The sequence below is a fragment of the Rhinatrema bivittatum genome, chromosome 2 (assembly GCF_901001135.1).
Source record: "Rhinatrema bivittatum chromosome 2, aRhiBiv1.1, whole genome shotgun sequence".
NCBI lineage: Eukaryota > Metazoa > Chordata > Amphibia > Gymnophiona > Rhinatrematidae > Rhinatrema > Rhinatrema bivittatum.
Genome location: NC_042616.1, coordinates 310988945 through 311011401, shown reverse-complemented (window position 1 = coordinate 311011401; position 22457 = coordinate 310988945). Strand labels below are relative to the sequence as shown.

The window sequence follows — 22457 nt, the reverse complement described above, 5'->3', positions numbered from 1 at the left end:
AACAAGTGTGAGATGGTCCAGTAAATGGTTTCTGATAGTTCTTTGGGTGGTTCTATTGTTTCACATATCCGCCAGTTTTTAAATAGAAAAAGGCCTGTAATTCAGGGTAGTATTTGGCTATTTGCTCCCAAGTTCTGTCCTTTGTCCAGGCAAAAAGTGCTCTGATTAGCCTTGAACCAGCATCTGCCCCATCAGAGGTTGGCACCATGCATGCAGGGCCAAAGAGTGGCTTGAGCAGAAGAGGCTCAACCAGATCCTAGCCTGGTACCTGCCCCCCTCCCCCACAATTTCCCCCAAGAATCCAGACTGGTACTCAGGAGTTCAAAAGGGATCACTGAGAATACCAGTGTTCTGGCAACTTGTTAACCAGATGGCTAGGTCGAGCCATTGGACCTGGCGAGATCTGTAAGTACTCATGCCCATGTATCGATGTGCATACATGTTCCAATAAGTAGAAGAGTATAATGGAAGTCTTGTTTCAAGTATTGTGAAGTTCATCTGTCAAATACATAGAACTGGATCTTGAACTATGTTTACGTTACCCCTGTGCTGTGTAGTCTTACCCTGCAGGAATGTAAGATAGGTTTTCCCGGTAAATATCACTTTTGTCCTTGTTATAATAAACACTGTTAAATTTCCAGGGAAAATAAAATAGAAATGAAAACGAAGGTCCCTGTGAATGCCATCGTTACATTCCTGCCACTGTGGGAAACAAGATTTCAGCAGGCCTAGGACAGACAACCCGCAGTGGTAAGAACAGAGGTGGTGGTTGAGATAATGTAAAGGTTTGGGTGTAATTACTTTATGATGTTAACCTTCTTCTGCTTCTTTCTCTCTTGTCCCAGTTCCATTCCCCCTGATGGCCTGTGCCATCAGCACGTTCAAGCCCCCGAGAGGAACGGCAGCAGTGTTTGTGGAAGCCGGCATCAGCAACTTGGCATTTTCTTCTTCCCGCCCGTGGCCTGGAAGAGGACGTGATGCTTACCGGGCACGTGGGAAGAAGAAAGGGCCATGCGTGCTGCTGCCGTCACTTCTGAAATCATGTCCCAAGGCTCCCCCCAGCCTTGCAGCGGTAAGAGGGCAGCACTCAGCAGTTTGCCCGTGCTGCGATCATTGCAGCGCAGAGCAGTGAGCTGAGAATGTGGCCGCAGAGATTTCTTGACGCACTGCTGTTTTGGAAATCCATGGATGACTGCCCTGGGTTGCTGATGAATGAAGTTGCCCATTGTAACTGCAACTCCTCTGCACTAGATTCAGTTATTGTATTTTTTGCACACCTTGTTCGAATGTAAACCGGCATGATGTGATTTTATCATGAATGCCGGATTATAAAAAACCTAAATAAATAAAAATAAATAAAATTACAAATTGGCTGATACCCATCAAAGAGTAGTGGAATGGAACCTACTCTGAAAAAAGAGTAATAAAAGTGGAGTTTCTCAAAGATCAGTTCTGCAACCATTTCTGTTCAGTATCTTTGTGAGTGATGTTGCAGAGGAATTAGAAAAGTAAAAATTTGACAATAAGATCTGCAACAGAGAGGACATACCTGAAGGAGTAGAGAAAATGAGAAGTGACTTAGGAAAGCTCAAGGAGTGATCGAAGGTTTGGTAGCTGGGATTCAATGCCATGAAGTGTAGTCATGCATTTGGTGTATGACAATCCAAATGTGTCGTACATGATGCAGGAGGGTGAAGGACTGATGTGCCCAGACTGGAAGAGAGACTTCAGGGTGATGGTGTCTGATGATCGGAAGGCGGCAAAGCAATGTGACAAGACAATGGCTATGGCTAAGGCTAGAAAGATGCTGGAGTGCATAGAAAAAGGCAAAACCAGTAAGAATAAGGAGGTGACAATGCCCTTGTACCTAGAGTACTGGGTTCAGTTCTGGAGACCTCATCTTAAAAGGGACAGAGAGAGGATCAAAGTGGTCCAAGGAAAGGCAACCAAAATGGTGTGGGGTTTGCACAAAAAGACTTAGGAGATGAGACTGAAGGTCCTAAATATGTATACTCTAGGGATGTGCATTGATAAAGTGTTTGGTTCATTTCTTTTCATTTTTCCCACCTTTCATGGTTTTTTTGTTTTGTTTTGTTAGGGTTAATTTAGTATTTAAATTTTTTTTAATTTAGTGCACACCTTTTGAGATAGTGTGCACTATTTGGGTTGTAATACTTTGTACTAAGTCAAAATAGTGTGTGCTGAACAAAAAATGAAAAAAAAAATAATTTTGTGAATTATTTTATCGTTTCAGTTTAGAAACATAGGGGCGGATTTTAAAAGGCCCGCGCGCGTAAATCCGGCAGGATTTACACGCGCAGGGCCCTCGCGCGCCCGCGCGCCTATTTTGCATAGGCCGCCGGCGCGCGTAAAGTCCCGGGACGCGCGTAAGTCCCGGGGCTTTCGAAACGGGGGAGGGAGGGGGTGTGTCCGGGGGCATTCCCGAAACGATGCCGCGTTTCGGGGGCGTGCCGTGGCGTTTCGGGGACGGGCCCGGGGGCGTGGTGCCAGCCCGAGGGCGTGGTCGAGGCCTCCAGACCACGCCCCCGGGACCGGAGGACGGCGCGGGGCTGCCAGCGACAGGCGTAACTTTGTCGACAAAGGTAAGGGGGGGGTTAGATAGGGCCGGGGGGGGGGTGGGTTAGGTAGGGGAAGGGAGGAGAAGGTGGGGGGAGGGTGAAGAAAAGTTCCCTCCGAGGCCGCTCCGAAATCGGAGCGGCCTCGGAGGGAACAGGCAGGCTGCGCTGGGCTCGGCGCACGCAGGTTGCACAAATGTGCACCCCCTTGCGCGTACCGACCCCGGATTTTATAAGATACGCGCGGCTACGCGCGTATCTTATAAAATCTGGTGTACTTTTGTTCGCGCCAATGGCGCGAACAAAAGTACCAGCGCGCGTAGTGTTTGAAAATCCGCCCCATTATGAAATAGGCAATTTTGTTGACAAAATCTATGTCATTAAAAATGAAAGCAATCCCTAGTATTCCCTGGAGCAGAGGAGATATGATACAGACTTTCAAATACCTGAAAGAAATTAATGATGCACAAAAATCAAATCTTATCCAATGGAAAGAAAGTTGTAAAACTAGAGATCACGATATCAAACTCCCAGGGGGAAGACTTAGGAACAATATCAGGAAATATTTCTTCAACAAAAGGGTGGTAGATGCATGGAATGCCCTCCTGGAAGAGATGATGAAGCCAAGAATGTTTATGGAATAAAAAAAAAAGGGCTTGGGGGTGAACACAGAGGATCCCTGCAGGCAAGAGCAGCAGTTCTCAACCGACGTTTCATGACATGAGTGTGTTGCCAAGCATCGGCGGGTGTGTCGCACACATCCTGGTCTCCTGCTGCTCTTCCCTCCCTCTCCTCACCCCAGCGAGATGCACAGAATTCTTCACCAAACACTGCTGCCGCTCCTGCCTGTGCCATCAGCACGTTCAAGTCCCCGAGGGGGAACGGCAGCAGTGTTTGTGGAAGCCGGCATCAGCAACTTGGCATTTTCTTCTTCCCATCCGAGGCCTGGAAGAGGACGTGATGCTTACCGGGCACGTGGGAAGAAGAAAGGGCCATGCGTGCTGCTGCCGCCACTTCCGAAATCATGTCCCAAGGCTCCCCCCAGCCCCGCAGCGGTAAGAGGGCAGCACTCAGCTGTTTGCCCGTGCTGCGATCATTGCAGCGCAGAGCAGTCAGCTGAGAATGTGGCCATAGAGATTTCCTGACGCACTGCTGTTTTGGAAATCCATGGATGAGCTGCCCTGGGTTGCTGATGAATGAAGTGGCAAGCCTTCTCCCAGATAAGATCAGTGCTTGGCTCCTGCTGATTGATGGAAGGTGGGCATTAAAGGCACTTCACACATTTCAGTAATCTAATCACTGTCATGGATAATTGAAATTACGGATGCCCTTCCTCAGCTGGATGTAGTGAGTCATTTGGCAGACCATTGCTTTACTAATTATTGGCCTATAAGTGTCCACTTAGTGAAAGGACAAATTTCTAAGTAGACCTGGATATTTTAGATGAGGGATGTTAAGCAAGGAAAGGGAGTAGTTTTACAGGCTGGTTACAGAAAGGCACAGGGAGCCGTGACCCCAGTGTGATTGGGAGCTAAGCAAGCTCCTTCCCTCCACAGAGAATCTTCAATGTATCTCAGTTCTTATCCTCAGTGCTCTCCTCCTGCTGTTTCAGCACTGATACCCCCAGTTGGAACCTGCCCAATGCCGCAGACCCATAGAAACATAGAAATGACGGCAGAAGAAGACCAAATGGCCCATCCAGTCTGCCCAGCAAGCTTCACACATTTTTTCTCTCAAACTTATCTGTTTCTCTTAGCTCTTGGTTCTATTTCCCTTCCACCCCCACCTTTAATGTAGAGAGCAGTGATGGAGCTGCATCCAAGTGAAATATCTAGCTTGATTAGTTAGGGGTAGTAGCCGCCGCAATAAGCAAGCTACACCCATGTTTATTTGTTTTACCCAGACTATGTTATACAGCCCTTATTGGTTGTTTTTCTTCTCCCCTGCCGTTGAAGCAGGGAGCTATGCTGGATATGCGTGAAGTATCAGTTTTCTTTTTTTCTCCCCTGCCGTTGAAGCAGAGAGCTATGCTGGATATGCGTGAAGTATCAGTCTTCTCCCATGCTGTTGAAGCAGAGAGCCATGCTGGATATGCATGGCTCTCTGCCATGCATATCCAGCATGGCTGAGTGCTGCCTCCTTACCACTGTGGGGCCAGGCAAACAGCACTCAGCTGTTTGCCTGTGCTGCAATCATTGCGGTGCAGAGCAGTCAGCTGGGGATTTCCTGCCGCGCTGTTTGGGAAATCTGTCGATTAGTTGCCCTGGGTCTGCGCATTGGGCAGGTTCCAACTGGGGGTATCTGCTGCAGTTCCCAGCTTGTCATGACTCTGCTTTAATAGCAGCATACTGGCTGCCTTGTGCTGTAGCAGACATGTGTGTTGGGGGTGGGAGTAAGTGAATGAGACAGAGAGTGAGCATGTGTGTGTAAGTGTGTGAGAAAATGTGTTTGAGACTGTGCACATAAGTAAGAGACAGAAAATGTGTGAGAGCAAGACAGGTTGGGGAGGTGACTGGTGTGTGTGAGTGGTCAGGGAGGTGACTGGTGTGTGTGTGTGAGAGAGATTGGTCAGGGAGGTGACTGGTGTGTGTGCGAGAGAATAGTCAGGGAGGTGACTAGGGTGTGTGTGCGAAAGAGATTGGTTAGAAAGGTGACGTGTGTGTGTGAGATTGGTTAGAGAGGTGACTGGTGTGTGTGGGAGACTGGTCAGGGAAGTGACTGGTGTGTGTGTGAGAGATTGGTCAGGGAGGTGACAAATGTGTGTGTGAGAGAGAAAGATGACTGGTGTGTGAGAGACAGAAAATGTGTGTGTGTGTGTGTGTGAGACAGACTAGTCATGGGCCCTAAGGAAGAGGAGCATGAGGACAAAGCTTCAGCAGCTATTGCTGTTTCTGGTTTGTGCTATTTGCCTATGAGGGAAAGGAATAGGAGAGTTGCTGGAGAGGGTAAGTAAAGGTGGCTTTTTAAGTTTATCTTTCTTGACTGACTGCCATTTTAATTATTGGGTATTATGTGATGTGTCTGCTGTTTGAAATATTTTAGAGAATTTTAAATAATTTTGAAAGTTTTTAATGCTTGGATGTGTTTCTGTTTATCAATTGTTTTGAAATATATTTATTATTATAGTTTAGAATTATTATTTTACATTACTTGAGAAATGTATAAATAGAAATGTGGAAACAAAAACTGAACTGGAAACAGTAAGAAGCCAGACTGAATGTTTCAGTTCAACAATGGAAAAATGAAAACATTAATTGATGGTCACTTTATTCTGTATTTGGTGTGTCTGTGTTCTGCGTGTGTGACCCAGCTAAGGGTATTCTTCAAGCTTGTCGTTTCTGTGTAGGGATGTATAGCAGCTTGGCTAATAGGAGGTGCATTGGTGTTTAGGGCCTGGTTAATTATTTGTAGTGTTGCCTTTACATACGTAGGATTGTTACTGTTTGAGTTACATAATGCAGGTGTAACTTTGTCTGCATTAGTTTGTGTACATTATTGCAGATCCTGGGAGGCTGTTAGATGCTTTATTTTCCATTTCTTCAGTTTTGCACTGAATGCAGAGTGGCTTTTTGGGTTTTTCATTCCAGTTTCTGTCTCCATATTTGTAATTTGTGGTCTTTCTGTACTTGATGAGGGTCAATTCTATGTGTGTGACCGAGGTGAAGTATTTTACTAGCATGCAAGCATTTGTATCAATCTTATTTGTTGTGTTTTCTCAATAGGACATGCATTAGTGGTAAATTACTGTCTTTTCATAAGGAGGGCTATTGCACCTGCTAGGAGAGAGTGTTTATGTTGCTGTTACAGAGATGACACCAGAAATATCTTTTTTGTATGGTAAGTTGAACGGGAAATGTCCTAGTTCTGTTCTGCACCCATTCTTGGGGGGGGGGGGTCAGGGTGGATCCTGTAGATACAGGGTATATGTTTACATTTAGCCTCATGACGATCATGTGTTCAGTGTGTCACACATGTGAGAAACATCTGTCAGGTATGTCCCGACAGAAAAAAGGTTGAGAATCACTGGGCTAGAGAACAGAAATGAAGACATGGGGTAAACTTTACTATCACACCTAAAGTTTACATTTTTGCTTGGAAACGGCAGTCAGAACCCTAAAAAAAAAATGTGCTGGGCAGACTAGATGGGCCATTTTGTTCTTTATCTGCCATCATTTACTAAGCTTCTAAGGCAGACAGCTGGAAGATATCACAGTGAGTGGTGACAAGGGGATGGCCAAAGCTAGAGCAGAACAGGCGGTCATGCTTGTATTGCTGGGAAATATCCTTAACTAGAGCAGCATAGGCAGGAGCCACCAGGCAGACCAGGTAGGTCAACATTTACTGTGTTACTATGTATGTGTCAGAGTTCAGTGATTTTCACTGCATCATCTATGAGTGGTGTAATTTAACAAAAAAAAAGTTGATTGCCTCCTAAAGGAACGTACCCTCCGAAGTGTTCTTCAAACTACCGTAGAAAAGACAGAGGTCAAGCTGTTTTCACTGAACCTATGACAAGTAAAAAAAGGCACCACAAAATTTACACTCTACTGCAGATCTCATAGCCGTGCAACCCAGGGCGCTAAGTGATTACGGCTCCATGAAGGCACGAGCACACTTCAGCATTGTGCTGATTACACAAAGTGACTTTTATACACATCAAGTAAATACACAGTAATCTTTTTCCTTCTAAATTTATTTAAATTATCCCCTGAATAAGAAAATAGTACATTAGCATATAAAAATAAAAGCAGATACTAGAATAACATATGCCTTAGCAACCCGACATTTTAATTTTGCATTTTTAGTTTGCACAGAACCTTTATAAAGGTTTAGGTAGTCAATATCTGCTCTGGCTATTTTGGAAGGGTAATTGCAAAGCAGGAAGTTACTGCAGAGGGTAGACAAAGGAGGGAAAAAAAGTTTTATATATAATTGTTCTCAAGTTTTAGGCTTTTTATCAATTTATATGTTTTCAGCAGCTAAGCCATAAACTGTCACCCTACCAGGTCTTGCAAGCTAGGAAGTGAATACTGAAGGTTTAATAGTTATTAAACTCACATATACCTTTCTTGCCTAATATAAATGAGGGGGCCTGATCTTTTAAAGCTTTTGCTTCCCCACTGGCACAGAAAGAGAGAAAAACCTTAGGGGCGAATTTAAAAGCGTTGCTCACGTCAAAAGTGAGAATATGGGCCATGCATAAGCAGCACAGGTTTTAAAAGCTGCAAATTATGTGCACGTATATATGTGTAAAAAAAAAAAAAAGGGCAGAGTTGGGGTGTGACGGGGCTTTCCAGGGTGGGGGCCCACGTTTATGCACATAAATCCAAATTTTAAATCCGCCGGCTGCAGCGAGCGGCAGGCTGTTAGCCACGCATGTTTACTTCTGCTATCGATGAGATGTAAATCTGCAGAAATCTGTTTAGGCCTAACATGGCAGAGTGAGGGGTCCGGGTCAACTAGGGAGCATGCAGGCTGAAAAACCAGCGGGGTCTGGATGACCACGAGACAGACTGGGCAAATCAGTGGACTAGCTGGGAATGACCTTCCTGCGAGCAGGTTTTAAAATCTGCTTACCTGCGAGCGTTAAAGCCGAAAAATCCCAACGGAAGATACACAAAATACGTCTCCTCTAGTAGCTGCTTAAAATTAGGAGCACACATATACATGGTAGGTGTATTTTAAATCATACGCATGCAAGTGCGCGCACTGTTACCGTCCAGTGAATCATACACAATGGGGCAATATAAACGAGGCTGCAATGTTACCCTCACCCGCCTGAGTCATCAGTTCTGTTCTCTTGCCCCCAGTCCCTGTAGCCTTTTTTTTTATACTTGAGCAGCGATCTCAGTCCTGCAAAGTCCCTGAGCTGTGCACGCAGGAGGACTACTTGGAGGCATTCAGCCTGCAGTGCTTATTTTACATGCTACAGAAATAAAACAAAAGGTGTCCTGCTCGTAATTTTTTTTGTTTTTGCACACTCTCAAGTTTTGCAGAACAGAGCCCAGCATTAGTGAATTAAACACCCTGCCATTTAAGACAAGAGTTAATTTAGCCCAGGCCGAAAGCCAGGGGTCAGCCCCATTCTGGGCAGCCTGACTTCCATTCCTCCGGGCCGGCTGGAGATGCTTCCAAGGCAGACGGGAGTTCCAGCCACTGCTGAACCATAACCCCTAGTGGCCGGATTCAAGGTGCATGTGCTCCCAGCTTTGGACGGTGCCACACTCTGTGGCCTGTGACTCGGAGCTATTGCTGTGATGGATGAGTTACACTGCTGGAAGAAGAGAGGGAGTAGGTAAAGTGGGAGGGAAATCCTAGGTAACTGCATATGAAGGTTTATAGTACTGCGGATCTATTAGGGATCAGTTGCTCCTTCGACATCAAAGGAGTGTTATTTCTCTCCTTGAAGAGAGCATTGTATCTCACTCTAGCTAGCAGTGACTCTGACACCTAACTATGAATGTAGTACCGGTGCCCGAGTCTGTATGTCAGGCTCCTAACTGTAATTTACAGGGAGCTCAGCAGCATCCTCTGAGAAGACTGGAGTGGGTAACCACGGGAGCCTTCTCCCCCACCAGTTCATCAAACAGAACCTACACTCGGAACGGACAGGACGGGGTTAAAACCCTGAAATAAGCCGATTGTGGGGAGATGCTGCCAAAGCTGTGGACTGCGCAGCGTGTACTGGTGAGTCCCGGTTAGGTGAGCTTTCTCTTCCATTTTGTGGGCTCTTGGAAAGCTCTGGGAGATTTGCATGCGAATGTTATGAGAGCAGGAGGTTCTGGACCAGAGTACAAGAGCATGTAACTCAGGTAGAGCAGGTGGGGCCTACACCCCAAGGGCTTCTCTGAAGCAGGGGGAGGGGGCAAAATAAGTTCATTTATTAAACCAAAGGCAGAAGGTGCTGTAAATGTCACATTCTTGGAATATCTTTTTTTTTTTTCTATACCATACCACTCATTTGTACCTCCAGCTCAACTGGAAGCAAGGCTGGGATCTGGCACCCTGATCTCCATTTGCAACTACCCGGGGATTATTTTCCTCTGTTTGATATCTTTCCCTCCCCAAACCTACCTCATCTGGTCATTGCAGTGATAGTCCTAGGCTGGGGACCATGCACCAGGGCTGCATCCAGGCCCCTGAATCCAGGAACTAGGCGTCACCCTCCCCCATAAGTCTGTGCCCTGGTCAATCCAGCGAGCAGAAGAACTGATCTGGGGATTGAACTGGGGACTCTCTGCATGGTAAGAGTACAATACTTGCTACCTGAGCCAAGGGGATGGTCATGTAAGGCCATATTTAAACAGGTAAAAGCAACAGGGGCCTGAATGTCTCACCATGACCTTCTTCTGATAGTTTCCTGTGCTGGCTAAACTCAAAGTGGTGTTTTATTTTTGTATTCCACCTTTCAGCCACTTCAAAGCAGAGTACATTCAGGTACTGTAGGTATTTCCCTGTCCCCAGTGAGCTTACAATCTAACTTTGTACCTGAGGCAATGGAGGATAAAGTGACTTGCCCAAGGTCACAGGGAGCAGCAGTGGGACTTGAACCCTGGTTTACATCTCACTGCCCTAATCATTAGGCTCTAAACCTAGTTTGCCTCTGTTTACCTGGTTGTTTTTTTGTTTAACTTTTCATTGAAAGGATTTGAATGTTCATATAAAGTCTAAACTGTACATCCACAACATAAAGGCCTTTGTTTTTGAATGTATGAGCTATTTAAAGAGGCACTGACAAACTATAAGAGGAATGAAACATTTTGTGAACAACTATTTTTGAACTTCCTGTTCTTGGTTGTGTGCAACTCTCTAAGGAAAACCCAGATCAAGTTAGAAGAGGTAAATTACCACATATAGCGTCAGCAGTGGGATGCTGATTGCCCAGATTGGGACACTGAGCAAATGAGGTGCCTGTTTTCTACTGCGTTCTGGTGAAAGTACCTGAGACCAGCTAATCCACAGCACTTCTGCTTGTACAGTGGTGGATGGTCTGCTACCTAAAGCTGTCGTTAGTAAGGGAGGACAAGTTTACCGGTGTCTGAGGATACTGGGGACTGACATTCTTGCTGGGGAGTTCTGTAAGGCATCAGGAGTAACAGCTGGGGCCTCACTTCAATGAAGAGGGTCTGCATGACTTTAGCTCCCTCCCATCATAAATAACAGCGGGTAGAGTTCAGGCACGTTCCAACTAGGAAAGAAATTCATACACACTAAGAAGGTGAACAGGACAAGAAAGACAATATCTTTCCTGTGCCATGTAAGTCATCTACATCCATCTTAAACATCATACTACAAGCTGCCAAGCTCACTTAATAGTGGTTCAGCAGATCGAGGTATATGTGTCCCCCTTGACCCAAGGAACAAATTATGATATTACCAAGAAATATTCTCAAATTACAAAGAATAAAAAACAGCTTTTTGTGATCTCAACTCAAATTTTTGCTTCTCTGGAGCTATGTTTTATGGTCTTTGTAAGTTAGCATTATTACATTTTTTGCAGCATTTCTCTAATCTTACACTGAAATTTTAAAAAAGATTTTATGTATTTTCACAAATGATTTCTTTGCATTTCTATTTGCTGGTTCTTGCTGTGTTCATTAACGTAACAGTTAATTAAAAAAAAAAAAAGATGATTTCGGCCCTCGCTGAAAGGGACATCATAGAATGGAGAGGAGGCATCAATGCTGGTTTTGAGTGATCACATAAGTACACAAAGCTATGAAAGACAAAATACATCCAGACAGCAATTTTCAAAGTCAAAGCTACTTTTGCCACGGCTCGACTGCCTGCCTGGACAATAGGTGCACCGTGCACGGCCTCTTGCCTTTGAAAACTGACTACAATGTATGTGGGATAAAAGGCACATTGAAAATAATTCAGGCTATTCAAAATTGCCCCCTCTTAGAACTCAGCACGCTTCTTCTGATCTAGGCGCATAAATCCGACAGCACAGCGCAGCTTATTTGTCCGGCACGCCCTGCCTGCGGCGATCAGCGAAGTGGCGCTCGATGTTCAGGGTCACTTCCCGCTGCAGGTTTCTGCCGTTGGCCTTGCCTCCAGAACTGATCCAGGAGTGGCGCAGGACTTGTCTGGCAGTGTAACGCTCTCTAGGGTCCACCACCAGCAGCCTGCTGATCAAATCCTTGGCAGCTGTTTTATTTAAAACACACAAAAAACTAACACGATTAGTATCCTTTCTGACACCCACAATGATAACGGTGGAAGTCTGAGGGAGAGCCATGGCTAGGGTTTGCCAACTGGCTCCAGATTTCCAGCACAGGCTCATCCAAGTCTTGGTTTTACTCCCCTGCATGCAGGTACTTACAGTCTTGCTTTTCCTTAGGGAATGCAATAGGGAAATAAGAATAAGTCCCAGCATGCAGTGGGGTAAAACCAGGACTGGATCGACTAGTGCTGAAAATCTGGAGCCGGTTGGCAACCCTAGCCATGACTGCCATGGTACTCCCTGGCTTGAATACCCACTGCTCTGTTCCTTGCAGCGCTGATTTGGTTACATTGCAACATGCTTCCCTCAATATATGATTTCCAGTGATGCCAGTGGGAGTGCTGCCAGCTACTATTTATTCCTCCATGGTGTCACTAACCATGTAACTACAAATCCATTTCTGACCTTGTGTTAGTGTCACCCTAACCAGGCAAAGCACCGTATACTTAGGGACATTCGTTTTCAGTTTACCCAGAAAAATGGCGAGTCATTTTTGTCCACTGATTTCTCCCCTTTGTCTTTATTAGAATGAACGCATAAATTACCAGACAAAATGAAATAAAAACTGAAAATGAAGGTCCTTATTGTATGCTGTAATTGCTACTGGATTCACACTCACTTTAAAGGGCTATGGCAGGGCTGGCCAACCTTCGTCCTCGAGAGCCACGAACAGGCCTGGTTTTCTGGATATCCACAATGAATATGCATGAGATAGATTTGCATACAGTGGAGGCAGTGCACGCACATCTATCTCATGCATATTCATTGTAGATATTCTGAATACCTGGCTTGTTTGCGGCTCTCGAGGACCGGAGTTGGCCATCCCTGGTCTGGGCTATGCCACAGCACACCACAAGCCCTATCATGCTTATAGCAGGGAATGACTGAGGCAAATGCAAACAACTCAGGACACTCGGCGAAACCCATTATTCCCCAACCATTAAGCTAATACTTCTCATTTGTCCTGCTCAGGAAACCACTCTTTTCTCACCATGGGCCCTGCCTTTGGGGAATTCTGTACTTTCACGTTCCAACTACAGATAAAAGGGCTTTTAGTCCACGAAATAAAAATTCATTGTGGAACACTTACTCAGTGGGAAAATATTCTTGGATTTAAGATTCACTTCCCACCATGCTAAGAGTAGAGAAGGAAAAAGATTTTAGCAGCTGTGCTACTCGAGTGCTTAGGAACTTTCATCTCCAGGGTCGAGGTAAAAGGGGATATTAATACCGTGTCATGGAAGGTTTCTCAGCTTTGTGTCTTACAAAGCAGCAACTGGAAATGTCTTTACTGCCCTGTAGCTGGCCTTCCTGTGTTCCCTAAGCATGAAAATATGAGGTAATTTTAATATAAATATGAACACTGTGTAATTTTACACAGTGGCCTGGCCCTCAAGGAAGAGTTCAAATTATTCAGCTGAAGAAGTATTTGGTGCTTCCCCTAGGGATGACTGGAAACCCTGTTTACATCTCTTGAACAGCTGTATGTATATTTACTTATGGGTTTATATTTCATTATAAGCCTGATAGCCTAAAATCTCAAAGTGAGATACGGCAGAATAACAAAATTATTCAAGCAAAAACTGTGCACAAAATCATCGTGAATCAGCTGTAGGAAAGGATTCCAATGATATTGAGATCTCTGAGGCAAATATGGAATTGTGGGTCAAACTGAGAAAAGACAAGAACAAAACAGCTAAATCATGCTCCTGGTGTTTACTTTTAAAGAATCCATTGGATTATATATACTGTATGTGTGTATATATACAGTATATATGTATATATATTTTTTTAATATGGATAGAGTAGCCTATAAACTTCCCTAGCAAAATAATGCTATATATCATGCCAGCCAATGGCAAATGCACACTGATAAGACAGTAGCATGCACTTCGTTTGATGCATATACAGCCAGCTTATACTCGCAATGGAAAAAGCTGTGCACACATCCCATGAAAACTAGTGTGTTTCACACTTCTGTGGCTGGCACTCTACCTACATGATAAAAGACTTACCATCCGAGATGCTGTCCCAGTAAGGCGAGAGGAAGTCAAAGTCACCGAGCTGTATGATTTGAAACAGTTCTTCTTGATCTCGTTTCAGACTTCGGAAAGGGGGAAAGCCACAGAGGAGAATGTAAAGAATCACACCAGCAGCCCACATGTCTACCTCCAATCCATACCCTGTTGAAAGGGAAATCATATACAGAACTAAATTAAAAGGCAATACACACAGCCAGAGGTACAGTTTTAAGTATGCAGCGTCCTAAAGCTCTGTCAAGCTGTCTCAAAAAGGTTTCTGGTGAAGGAAAGATTGATAACAGGAAACTGAACTTCCACAACAGCAAACATTTAACCACGATCCATTAGGAGGTTGACCAGAAAGCTTCAGGTGATTGGAGATGATGTAAATCAATTATGAATTTCTTTACAGTTTCTCCCATTGTGTTACAGGATTTGTATTTTTTATTGCCCTAAAAAGGCAAGACTAATAAATTCTCTTCAGGCAAAAGGATAAGAATTTTAAAAGAGGGCTGAATAATGACCCGGTGCCATAGAATATCCCTATTTGCCTCATTGTGAGCTGCCTACAACAGAAAGTTAAAGACTAGCGAAGTAGTTGAAAACTTCTTAAAGCCACTTATTGGACTTGAATAAAACTTTTGAAATATCCAGTGGAACATAAAACTGAACAAAGATCCAATCCCTATGTCACTCTCGAAGGGCGGCTGGACCTCTGCCTGAAGGGGAAGGTTCTCCCAATGGTACCAGGCAAGAATGTCCTGCCGGGGGAAGATGCTGGAGATCCCTGGGGTTGCAAAAGGACTCCCCTTGGAGAAAGTCAGAAAGCCTAGACAGGATCGGTTGAAGAGTACCTTCTATGTCCTTGGACATGGATGATGTAAAGGTAGTCTTCACCAATACTGAAATTTCGGTTTATGGACAGCAGTGCCCTGTGGATTGATGTTGGAGAAGAACACCTTTTCTTTTAGACTGGATGTTCCTAGGAGGTTCCAGGCATTTTCTTTATTAGATTCACCCATGGAAACTAGATGGTTTCCAAATGAACAGTTGGTTGCTGTCCATGAACATCCCCCACCGAAACAGCTGATCTGGGATCAGGGAAGAATGGTGTGATAGGGATAGTTTACCAACCAAGCAAGAAAGAGGAGCACTTGGATAGACTTTTCCTCTTGCTCAACTGTGCTCCAAAAACCAAAATTTATTTGAAGGTGTCAGACTTCAATTGCACCCAGTAGCGCTGAACTTCTGCTGTGCCGGCAGCACCAGACTTTGTGCTGGACCTTGACTGTATCAGCAGAACTGGACTATGATTGCACCAGTGGCACCAGGTTCTGCTGTACTGGTAGCAATGGACTTTGATTTAGCTGCCAGTGCCAGGCATCAGCTGTGCCAGCAGTGTGCTGGTGGCACCCATCTGCTGTGCGGGCAGTGCTGGATTTCAGCTGCCACCGGTGGTGCACACATCCAGGATGGGCTATGAACAATCATGGCCTGGGCTGCTTTTCCACCCTCACATGCCCATGATCCAACATTAATGCCAATGGTGTAGATGCTGGCATGCACTTCAACAGAGCCGGATGCTGCAAAGATTATGGGAGCTTGGGAGCCAGAGGCTGGCACTTCTTCTTGGAGCCTCAAAATCCACGGCAGGGAATGAGACCTTGGAAAGCAACATGGAGCTCTCAGGCTCAAGTACAACATACTACAACAGTTTGCTCGACCCAAATGGATTCAGATTGGGAATAGGAAGAGCCATGCTCAACTCAACACCATGGAGAGGAGAAGCAGACTTGCAGACCTACGGAGTTCAACCATCGAAACAATTTTTTCCTTTGTTTTTGACAGCAATAAAGAATGCTGTGGCAGACAAATTAGAAATAAGGGAAAGAATGATTAAAAGAGAGCGGCAGCACAGACATAAAGAAACTAAGGAGGCAGTGCTTGTGTGGGTACTCTTGCACATGCTCAGTAGAGTGCAAAAGCTCTCTACTGAGCATGTGCGCTGAGAGATGGGTCCATTTGGCATCGTCTGATGATGTCACTCCATGTGTGTAGCTGGGAAATCTCCGGATTTGGCCCAGAGACTCCAAAATTCTGAACAAATTGCCAGGTCTCCGGGCCAACACCCGAAAACTCTGGGTGCCTTGCTGCAGAAAGCTGGAAGAAAAAGGGTCTGGAACAGTGCATGTTCAAAGAAGAAGGAGCGCCAGTACCCATGTCACGGAAGACAACATGAAGCCCGGAGCTAGATGGCAAGAGCGAGACGAGCAGGAGTGCTGCCCTCCCCCATGGGAAACAAGAAACTGCAGATGCAAGAGGAGGAGCAGCAGCGTTGAGCCACGCATCAAAAATGAAACAATGGCAGAGTGGGCCCGATGCTGCAGAAGGAGGAGGAAGTGGAGTACTTTTCTCACTGGGCTGGCGAAAGAGGAGATTCATGTGGCTAATGAGGATCAAGGTGAGAAGACAGAATGAGAGTGCATAGGTGTGTGGAAGAGGCGAGACGTGTGTGTGCATGTGTGTGTGTGAGTCTATGCATGTATGGGTATGTGTGGCAAAGGGAGAGGAGTGTGCATGTGTATGTATGAGAGTGTATGTATGTGTATGGAAGAGGGAGAGAAGTGAGTGTGTGTGTGTATGGGAAATGGAGAGGAATGAGTGCATATATATATATATATGTGTGTGGAAGAGAGAAGTGTGAATGTGTTTGTGTGGAAAATGGAGAGGAGTGAGTGCATATATGTGTGTGGAAGAAGGAGAGAAGTGAGTATGCATGAGTATGTGGAAAAGGGAGAGGAGTGAGTGTGCCTATGTGTGTGAGTGCATCTATTGTGTATGACAGAGAGAGAAAAGTGTGTGTGTGTGTGTATATGAGAGAAAATGCATGCATGTGTGTGAATGAGAGAGAGAAGTAAATATGTGAGAATGAGCATGTATGTGTGTGTGTGAGTGAACATGTGACTGTGCTAGTGTGTGAAAGAGAAAGTTTGTGCTCATGCTACTGCTGTCCTTCCCCCCACCCCCGCGACAATCTCAGGGTAACAGGAAATCAAAAGTTCCCAGGAATGCCCACGAGTCATGGCTAATTCAGCCCTTCTTGTTGATGGAGAAATAAAAGAAACTTGCAATAACACAATTCAGCTCAAACGAGAAATAAAAAAGGTTGCCCAATATGGCTCACAGCTGTTGCACATCCAAATGCCTAAACAGCATTTGCCCATATTCTATAAACGTTTTCAACCTTACTCAATCCACAAGCATACAATTATTGAGATTCATTTTCAGCCACTACGTAGCTCGACTAGTTAGCCAGAAAAACATATGCGGCTAACTAGCAGGGTATATTTAGTGGCACTGTCACACCTCCGGATACCCCCGAATATAGTAGGGTAGCCATTAAGACAGGTAGCTTTTCAGTTATCCATCTAAATGGCTTTTGAATATCGATCTCATCATTCCTTGTATACTATTTCTCAAGTACTCTTCCTCTTCTCTCCCACCCCCCCACCCCCCAGCCACTGCACCATTTAGAGCCTAAAAAATAAATCTGTACATAGTTAATATTGACTTGTATTACTAGATATGTCCATGGAATCCAGAAAAAGAAACCAAACTAAAGATTGCAGTGTATAGCGTTCGCACAGGTAGGCAGGAAGAAAGTTTTTTCATGGTCACCAGATGCTAAATCTTACACAACCAATCATGCCAGAACATTTTTCAGCTCCAGTTTTGGGCTACTGCTCGTCCAGTCTCAGTTTGTAGCTGTGTAAATCAATTTTTGTTCCACTCCACCATCCTGAGTACTTTGGGGGCCTTCAACTCAGAAAGAAAATCTTGGGATCGAGCTTGATAGAGGCTACTTCTATTTTCAAAATCTTCTGAAATATAGTAGTTACACTTGTGAGGCCAGCAGAAGAAATGAAGCTGAGTTTTCCCAGAAGAAACATAGAATTGGAGAACAAGTCCTTTTCTTGTGCCAGTGTGGCCCCCTATGTGTCACAGAAAGGATTGCAGAGTGTAATGTGCAGAAAGTGCATTAATGTGATTTCCCCCCATGGGAAGTACCAGAGAGGGCAAAAGAACAGGGAAGGTTCCAGCTCAGAAAAGGTTATCTGTTGGTCAAGGGGTGGTCCTGAATTTCTTGACAGACAGCCTGGTTCAGCCCCTAGGGGCTGGGTTTTGGAAAGGGCGTATTACCCTGCTTAGAGCAAGGGCGGGGGCTCCCCCAGGCTCACCATGCCAAGAGAAGGCAGCAGCTGGGACCCTCTCCAGGGCTACCAGGATACTGAGGTAAGAGTTGGCAGAGATACTCCAGTAGGGAGCCTCAGCGAAGCAACTGGAAATTGGATTTAAGAATTATAAGTACTGGAAAGGAAAGGAACTTTGAAGGGACCAGCTGGAACCAGAAAAGGAAAAACCTGTGCCTGGTTGGATCCTGGAAACAGGGTTGAAAGTCTCCTATCTCCTCTTGCAACAGGGGGAAGTGAGTAGCTTGAAGCCATTAGCGATCTGAAGTGAGTACATTTAGATTTACTGGGTTTGGGAAGAGATTTTAAGCTGTTTGGCCTAGTACAGGTTGAAGAGTGGTGTATACAGACCGTAACCTAAATTGTCTAAGGCTTTCTCAAAGACCGAGCGTGAAGTCTTACTGGATTTGCTGTGAGGCTGCAATTTATATTTTCCTACAATAACTGAAGATACTCCTAATAAACTATCTTTTCATTTGGAGCACAAGTCTTTGATGTGGACAGTGGTTTTTTTTGGAAGTGCCTGTGTGTGTGTCCCCTATGCCCAGTTTGGCCCTGCAGTTAAGCTGCCCCCAGCCCACGACCCAACTGAGATCAAGATCCTCACTTCGGGAGCGTTACCTCAAGCTCCCCGAAGCAGAGAAGGCGACCCCCAATAAACAGGGGGTTACACCATCTTAGCATTTTGGAATCAACTTTTACTTCTCCTTCAGGAATGTTTTACCCTTAACTTCAAATCTGCTGTAGATGAATATCTGAGAGCTAAACTTATCTGTAACTGTTTTTGTTAGAAATCTGTAAAATTGAGCTGATGGAATTCAGCTGTTTTAGTGTGTTTCATGTGGCCTGCTGAAAACAAAGCTTGGTCTTCACATCTATTTTTCCTGATAAACAAATTTAAATAATTGCCTCACACAGCCAAGAATCTGAAAGCTTTTACACATGCATGGCTAGCTTGCTTGCAAAAGTCATAACTTTTGACTCTGTAGGTGCTGCAACCTTCCACCTTGCTTATTCCTTGATTGCACAGTGCCGGGCATGTGCTATAACTATTTTGCCGGTTAATAAAGAGAACAGCAAATCATTTGACAAATGTTTCAACGTTATTTACCCCTTTCGGAGAGTATTTCAGGGGCGACATAAGTTGGTGTTCCACACACTGTAAATATGGGTTCTGTCACATACATCGCAAGGCCAAAGTCCGCCAGTTTCAGGGTAGTAGATTTATCCGTATTGTGTTGAACCTGCACAAATAATAAGATTTACTGCAAAATGTGTTACCCACAAGAAGGTATGGATAGCATCCTTAAATCTTCTTCATTGAATGTGCATCAAAGATAACAGACAACTTATATGTTTGTTTCCTATATATATAATACAGATTTTTAAAAAATATAATCAAAGAGTATTTTAAGAATGCAACCAGAACAAGTGTAAAACTCTCTAACCTCATAACCCACCCACCACCTCCTCTCCTCCTTGACTACTGTACTGGATAAGGCCAAAGCAAGTTATAACTGTAAGCCCACAGTAGTTATTAAACATGTTCCCTTATTCTGTGGAAAAGTACAGGTATATTGCAACCACTGAGTCTATATCTGCTGTTTTGAGGTTACCTTCGTCAGGCTACAATCACTTTTTAGAAAAAGTGGCATAAAACCTCTTCCTATGAACCCAAAATTTTGTAATCCTATGCGGGTGCTGCAAACATTCTTCTCTAGATGGAATGTGTTTCCTGCTAACAAAAGTCAGGGCCTTACGGGAGGAAGGCAAGGCCTACCTCAGGAGGTATCAGAACATTCTTTGATATAAACCATGAACAAAAAATGCTTTTGGTATCAATGAGGCACCACTGAATCAAGTAAGCAAAGGCTAGCACAGGGGTAGGCAACTTTGGTCCATAAGTGCTGCAAGCCAGTTGGGTTTTCAAGATATCCACACTGAATATTCATGCGAAGGATTTTCATGCACTGCTTCCATTGCCTAAAAATGTATCTCCTGCATATTCACTGTGGTTATTCTGAAAACCTGACCAGCTTGAAGCATTTATGGACTAGAGGGGGATATGATAGAGGTGTTTAAAATCATGAGAGGTCTAGAATGGGTAGATGTGAATCGGTTATTTACTCTTTCGGATAAAAGAAGGACTAGGGGACACTCCATGAAGTTAGCATGGGGCACATTTAAAACTAATCGGAGAAAGTTCTTTTTTACTCAACGCACAATTAAACTCTGGAATTTGTTGCCGGAGGATGTGGTTAGTGCAGTTAGTATAGCTGTGTTTAAAAAAGGATTGGATAAGTTCTTGGAGGAGAAGTCCATTACCTGCTATTAAGTTCACTTAGAGAATAGCCACTGCCATTAGCAATGGTTACATGGAATAGGCTTAGTTTTTGGGTACTTGCCAGGTTCTTATGGCCTGGATTGGCCACTGTTGGAAACAGGATGCTGGGCTTGATGGACCCTTGGTCTGACCCAGTATGGCATTTTCTTATGTTCTTAGAGTTGCCCACCCCTGGTCTCTAGTACTAAAAGTACTTTAACAATTTCATTGTTCATTTGTTAACTAACCTCTGACCAAAAACACTCTACTCAGTTTCAGAAATGTTTTGTCTCCTTTCTTGAAGTTGCATTTTGTTCAAATAGGGGATTTAGGTGCATGGGCTATTTAGAAAGATGTAAAATACAATCTAGAAAGGATGCATTTTTTTAAAGCTACGTAGAGCTCCCCCGGGAACGGAGGATTTCTTTATTAAGACCTTTTAACAAATGGATCAGCAAAATGTTAAACATATAGTTGCTGAATGACGAAAAACCTACTGCAATTTCACCAAGTTGTTTTTGGCTCTACAGGAGTTGCAATCGTTGCCCCATATCGTAATTAAACCTGCAGTCAAAGGTGGCAAAGTAGTTGTGATGAACCAGGATAGTTATTTATCTGAGATACATCGACAATTGGCTAATCAACAGTGTTACAAACCTTTGTCAGATGATCTGACACCAGTTGTACAGCATGTGATCAACAAGCTCTTTCGGTGGGGTTTCTTACAGTTAAAGAAGCAGCTTTTTTTGAAGAAAGATCATCCAAGAATGCCTGTTTTATTATGTCTCGCCAAAAATACACAAAAGGTTAGCGGACCTTCCATGTTGACCAATTGTGACTGATCGAGGTTCACTGTTAGAGCTGTTGTCTTGTTTTGTGGACCACTTTTTGGCCCCATTTGTTGCCACTTTTTTTTTCAATTTAATTTTTATTAAGTTATTAAATTATAACATTTATAACAAAAGAAAACAATGCACTACAAATTATCATTATCCCACAACTTTGGATATCAAGCCCACATCTAGGAGGGGTGGAAAAGATCCGGTCAGATATGCTGATACTATTTCTAATACAACCATTTCTTTAACAGCTTCATATATTTACTGATGTCATGTAAAGGATCAATAAACACAAACTTGTTATTCTGGAACATTATCTGGCACTTACAGGGGAATTTCAAGAAAAAACTAGCCCCAATATCTAGAACAGATTGTTTATAAGACAAGAATTGTGAGTTGTCCAAGAAACATCAGGAAAGACCTGTATCTTTTGTCCACAAACATTCGGATCTTTGTCTGAAAATATTTAGAAAAGAACAGGTCTTTCTCTTGTCTTAATGAAAAAGATATTAATAAAGTTGCCCTAGAAGGAATATTGTCCATGGAGTCTTTACCCTCATATGAACGAGATTCCCAGCATCTGATCACACTTTTGCCAACAACAGTATGTGAAGTGTCTGTTACTTATCTAGCCACCCTGGACGTGGAGGCATTATACACTAACATCCCACAACAGCAAGCGAGTGAAGTAGCAAGCTTTTTTGTAGCTACATTCACATACACAGCGAATACCCACTTCTTTCTGAGGTGATTACTAGAAATAGCCCTAGTGCCTAATTTGTTTTGCATTTAACAAACTATACCAACAAGAATGTGGCACAGCCATAGGAGCCACCATGGCTCCTGATCTTGCAAATTTGTATATGGGGCACTTTCAATCATCATTACTCATTTGGAAATGATACACTGATGATGCTTTTATTTTTTGGAAAGGATCAGTGACTGGGCTTTATCAGTTTGTGGAATGGCTCGACTGGATTGATCCACATTTGAGATTCACAGCATCTATCCATGAGCAGCCGACTTCTTTTTTAGATTTGATAAGCAAAACTGAGTCTGGGCTCATGATCACATTATTTCGAAAGCTATCTGTAACAATGCACTTCGGTTTGACAGTGCCCACCTCGGAGTTTGAAAATGAGTCCTCCCCGGTGAGTCAATTTCTTCGGATCAGACCTGTGCACACCACGAGACAAGAATTTCAGCAACAAGAGTGGATTAT

The 22457-nt window shown here is 44.0% G+C and overlaps 1 protein-coding gene across 1 annotated transcript in view; it reads right to left on the bottom strand.

Moving 5' to 3' along the window:
* Positions 1–9434: 9434 nt before the first annotated feature.
* DCLK3 (doublecortin like kinase 3) overlaps positions 9435–22457 on the bottom strand; it is a 75241-nt gene continuing 62218 nt past the window's right edge. Inside the window, exons 3-5 of the mRNA XM_029589709.1 lie at positions 19185–19317; positions 13818–13985; positions 9435–11726 (exon numbers count right to left, since the gene is read on the bottom strand). Coding sequence (XP_029445569.1) covers positions 11536–11726; positions 13818–13985; positions 19185–19317 — 492 coding nt within the window. The 3' untranslated portion in view covers positions 9435–11535. The remainder of the gene's footprint in view (positions 11727–13817; positions 13986–19184; positions 19318–22457) is intronic.